The sequence below is a fragment of the Orycteropus afer genome, unplaced genomic scaffold (assembly GCF_000298275.1).
Source record: "Orycteropus afer afer isolate SDZICR_OR568_19922 unplaced genomic scaffold, OryAfe1.0 scaffold00021, whole genome shotgun sequence".
In the NCBI taxonomy this organism is placed as follows: Eukaryota; Metazoa; Chordata; class Mammalia; order Tubulidentata; family Orycteropodidae; genus Orycteropus; species Orycteropus afer.
The window spans coordinates 9,919,179-9,923,498 of NW_006921608.1; the positions used below are offsets into that span (position 1 = coordinate 9,919,179).

The 4,320-nt window shown below is 44.9% G+C and overlaps 1 protein-coding gene across 1 annotated transcript in view; it reads right to left on the bottom strand.

Moving 5' to 3' along the window:
* Positions 1 to 2,635: 2,635 nt before the first annotated feature.
* Positions 2,636 to 4,320, bottom strand: part of ODF1 (outer dense fiber of sperm tails 1) — a 24,005-nt gene continuing 22,320 nt past the window's right edge. The window contains exon 2 of the mRNA XM_007934809.2: positions 2,636 to 3,086. Within this exon, the coding sequence (XP_007933000.1) occupies positions 2,636 to 3,086 (451 nt within the window). The remainder of the gene's footprint in view (positions 3,087 to 4,320) is intronic.

Consider the following 4,320-nt stretch of genomic DNA (forward strand, 5'->3'; position numbering starts at 1 on the left):
CCCATGCTGTGTGCTTTACCCCAGGATTGAGACAAGGCCCCTACCTGAGCTCTGTTTCCTCTTTGAGGCCTGGCTTGCTTCACTTCCCATATCCCCTACTTCTCTGATGTCTGGAGGGCACTTCAGTATCCACACCATTCAATTTACTTCTTGTGTTTATGCTGTCGAGTGTATTGACAACTGTGTCATGGGAATCAGTCTTGCGTTCATCATGAGAAGCTCCTGGAAAGGTTCTTCTTATTGGCTACAGCTCCTGTGTCACTCTGGATCACTCCCAGCAGGTACTCAGTCATAAACATTTGTCTGTGTATATCCCTGTGACGGTATGTGCTCTGTGAAGGTAGCACGCTAAGGCAACCTACCCACCCCAGGCCAGGCTCAAAACTGAAGGGGCACACTTCAGCTTCCCTGGGTTTCTGCAAAATGGTGAGGCCAACTATGTATTCCACAGAAAAGTCTGAAATGGGGCTGTAATTTCCTCTGGCCTTTTCTAGCACGGGCTAGTTTTCTTGTCAATTCGGTTTCTTGTGAACTGCCCATGCCCAATCCCTCCACAACACTCCTGAAATTTTGTTGTTGATGGCAGGCACTTGTGAAAGGATACTTTTTCTCTCTATCCCTGATACATTCATGGCTGGCAGATTGGCTGGATTAACACATAGATGAGTGGGTGAATAAAATACTGAATTGTTCCTGGGAATGTCCTGGTATGGCACCCTCCAGAGGACCAAAGTTCCTACTTGTTCAAGGGGCTCAAGACTCCAGTGGGATTCCATTGACTGGACAGGATGTTTTGTTTTGTTTTAATTGATCTTTTTAAAATATTTATAACTTAGAAACTAGAATATTTATGAACATGTAGTCATAACATGGCAAGACACTTTATAAGAGTAGCTCTCCAATTTGGTAACACACTAACATGTTCATTTGTATCTAATTACTAAGTAATTAATTGTCTCAAAAAGTTCAGTGTTTTTATTTACCCATTATACTAAGGGGGTCATTACTTTTCTCAACTGAAAGCAAAAAAAAAAAATCTTCTTTTACTTTTTTAATGTCACCATCAGTATTCCTCAACCTTGAACTTGAAGGAAGCCTTCAAAGGAAAGGCTGGGAGTGTGTCAAGATCTCCTCCAGAAATTCTCAAATTAACTTCATGTTTGAATTACCTGGGAAGCTTTAAAGACTATTGATGCCTAGAGTGCACCTCAGATCTATTATAGTAGAATATCTGGAGACAAGACCCAGGCATCTATATTTTTGAAGCTCCCCCAAGTGATTCCAGTGTGCAGCTAAGGGGAGAACTTCTGCTTTGCAGAAGTACACAGTTGAGACTAATTAAAAGACTACTTGTGCAAACCTGAAGGTTTTATGCCCTTCAGTCAGGTTTGGAACCATTTTGGTTCCCCTACCCCCAGTCGTCTCCTTCTCTTTTATATATTTTTCAGAAGATCTCATGGCCCACCTCCATGAAGACGCGTGGTAGTCCAGGCGGTCTACACTGTTATCTTGTGAAAAGCTAAAGTTTTCTACTCATGGACTTTGGACTAATTTCTGCGCCTAAAAGCAGTTTTAGGGATTGAGAAAAGCAGATAGTTGTAATAAATCCCAAGGAACAAAGGGTTGCAAACCACCCTGAACTGATAGCTGGTCAATAAAATGACAGGAATGTGGAGAAACCACAAGCCCCAATCAGTGCCCACCCCACCCTCCATCAGTGAACTTGCCCCTAATACTTTTGGACACAATCATTGTCCCAGTAAAAACCTCAACTACTTTTTGTCACTTTCCCCAGAACCTCCTATTACAGTTGTTGATGTTGTGTGCCGTTGGTCTGTGACTCACAGTGACCCCATGTGACAGGAGAATGCCCTATGGAGTTTTTCAGGCTGTAATCCTTACAGGAGCACATTGCCAGGTCTTTCCCCTAGGGAGTACCTTGTTGTGTTGTTGTTGTTATTTGCCGTCGAGTCAACCCCGACTCATAGCGACCCCTCCTTGGGTTTCCGAGGCAGTATCACTATGGAAGTAGGATTGTCCAACCTTCCTTCCGAGGAGTGGCTGGTGGGTTTGAACCGCCAGCCTTCTGGTTAGCAGTCAAGTGCCTTAGGCACTATGCTACCAGAGCTCCTTAGGGAGTAGCTTAGTGGGTTTGAACTGAGAACCTTAGCAGTTGAATGCTTATCTTTCACCACCAGGCCTCCCTCCCTACTACAGTAATAGCTTTGAAAAAGCTTTGTGTCCTTCCATACTAACCAGTCTCTGTTTCTGTTTTAACAATTTGATTTCTGGGCTAGGCCATTTCACCAGATCTCTGCAGAAACGGTGTCCACCAAAAACCATTTTCTTTTTCTTGGAAGTTGGAGATAGTTGGATATGGGGGAAGACATGAGGAGGGCAGATCTCACCATTTCATTGTCCATTGCCATTAATGAATTCTCGGAAAACCCACTAACTGTGTGGGACTCCTGCAGCGGTTGAACCAAAAGATGTTCACACAACACCAAGAGATGCTCAGCTATGTATTCAGTTTCCTATGTACATGAACATGGGTCACGGGGAAGGAAGAGAAACACTGGAAGAGCTGCCTGGCTGAAATACTATTGGCTTCTACTAAGTCGTGGGTCGGCACATCTTATAAAATCATCTTCCTACAGGAAAATCGGCTTCCACAGGGATAGCATGGGTTGCAGGGGTCACATGGGCTGCAAGGGCTGCAGGGGTTGCACGGGTTGCACGGGTTGCACGGGTTGCACGGGTTGCAGGGGTTGCAGGGGTTGCAGGGAGAAGCACAAGGGTAGCATGGAGACTCGATCCTGACGCAGCTGCCAAGCCCATAGGAGTACGTTACGTCCTTCTCATCCACACAAGGGGGCAAGCTGAACTCTTTGCAGATGTTCATGTAGCTGTACTTTTTCGATCCGAGGCAGTCGTACCTGTTCTCTCGTTCTGCTGACACACACACCTTTCCGTCCTTCACTCGAACTTTCACTTGGTCAGGCTCAAAGCCGCATACATTCACAGATCCTAGAATATTACTGCTGCAGCAAGAGGAGGCCAGAATTCTATTTGTTGTTCTTCTCAGTCTGGAAGTTAGGGGAAAAAAAAGCAGAGGCAGCTCAGGTATCAGAACTCAGACACATCTTGAAAAGGAAAACTTTGATCTTTAAAAACATAGCAAAAGTAAACTCTAAACCAAAATAACCCACTGCCATCAAGTTGATGCCTATTCATAGCAACCTCACAGGACAGAGCAGAACTGCCCCACAGGTTTTCCAAGCCTGTAAATCTTTAGGGAAGCAGACAGCCTCATCTTTCTCCTGCAGAGCGGCTGGTTGGTTCAAACTACCGGCCCTTTGGTTAGCAGCCAAATATTTTAATCACTGTTCTACCAGAGCTTAAAAAGTCATGACAAAAAGTCAAACTTTACAGAAGTGTATAAAGTAAAAAGTGAGAATCCCCTCTTAAGTCCTGTCTCCTGAAGTAGTCCTCCGTTAACAAAAATGGGTGCATGGCCTTTATCTTGTATTTAAATCCCAGTTTCTCCTCTGACTTGCTGTGGAAACTTGGGCAGGTTCCTTAACCTCTCAGTGCCTCACTTACCCCATTTGTTAAATTGAGATAGTACCTAAGGAGCTCTGTGGTGCAGTGCCTAAAGCATCTGACCGCTAACCAGAAGGTTGGTGGTTCAAACCCACAGCCACTCCACGGAAGGAAGACTGGGCAACCTACTTCCGTAAAGATTTACACAAGTACCTCCCAATAGATAGGAAGGGAGGAATAGGTGGGTGTGTTTTACTTAACACTGTACTTTGCATATTATAAGTCCCATTTAGTGATAGTTATTATCATTATCATTATTACCATTATTGCTATTATCATGTAGACACTTGAAGCTTCATTTTAAAACCATGCAATCTACTGACACCATTCAAAAGCTGCATTTTAAAGATGGCGGTCAGCCTCAGAACCCAGCCTTGTAGATCCACAGGACTGGTACACTGGGCATCCACATAGAGAACAGTGCCTTGGCCTGGCTATGCCCACTAGGCCTGGTGCTTCTGTCCCCTTGCAGCTGTGAGGCTGTTCCAGACTGTTGTCAGCTGGCACCAGTATGGATCCAGTCCATTTAGAAGGGCTGTGGCGGTCAGATATGGAATGGTCCACCAGTGGTCTTATCAGCTTCCAAAAGCTGACTGTCCACAGTGGTATCACTAGGGTTGGTGTCATTCAGTGCAGTAACTCATGGTGTCCCCTCCCCCACCCCAATGGACTTCCTTCTGTACCAGGCCATACAGAATCTTTAGTAACATATATTAT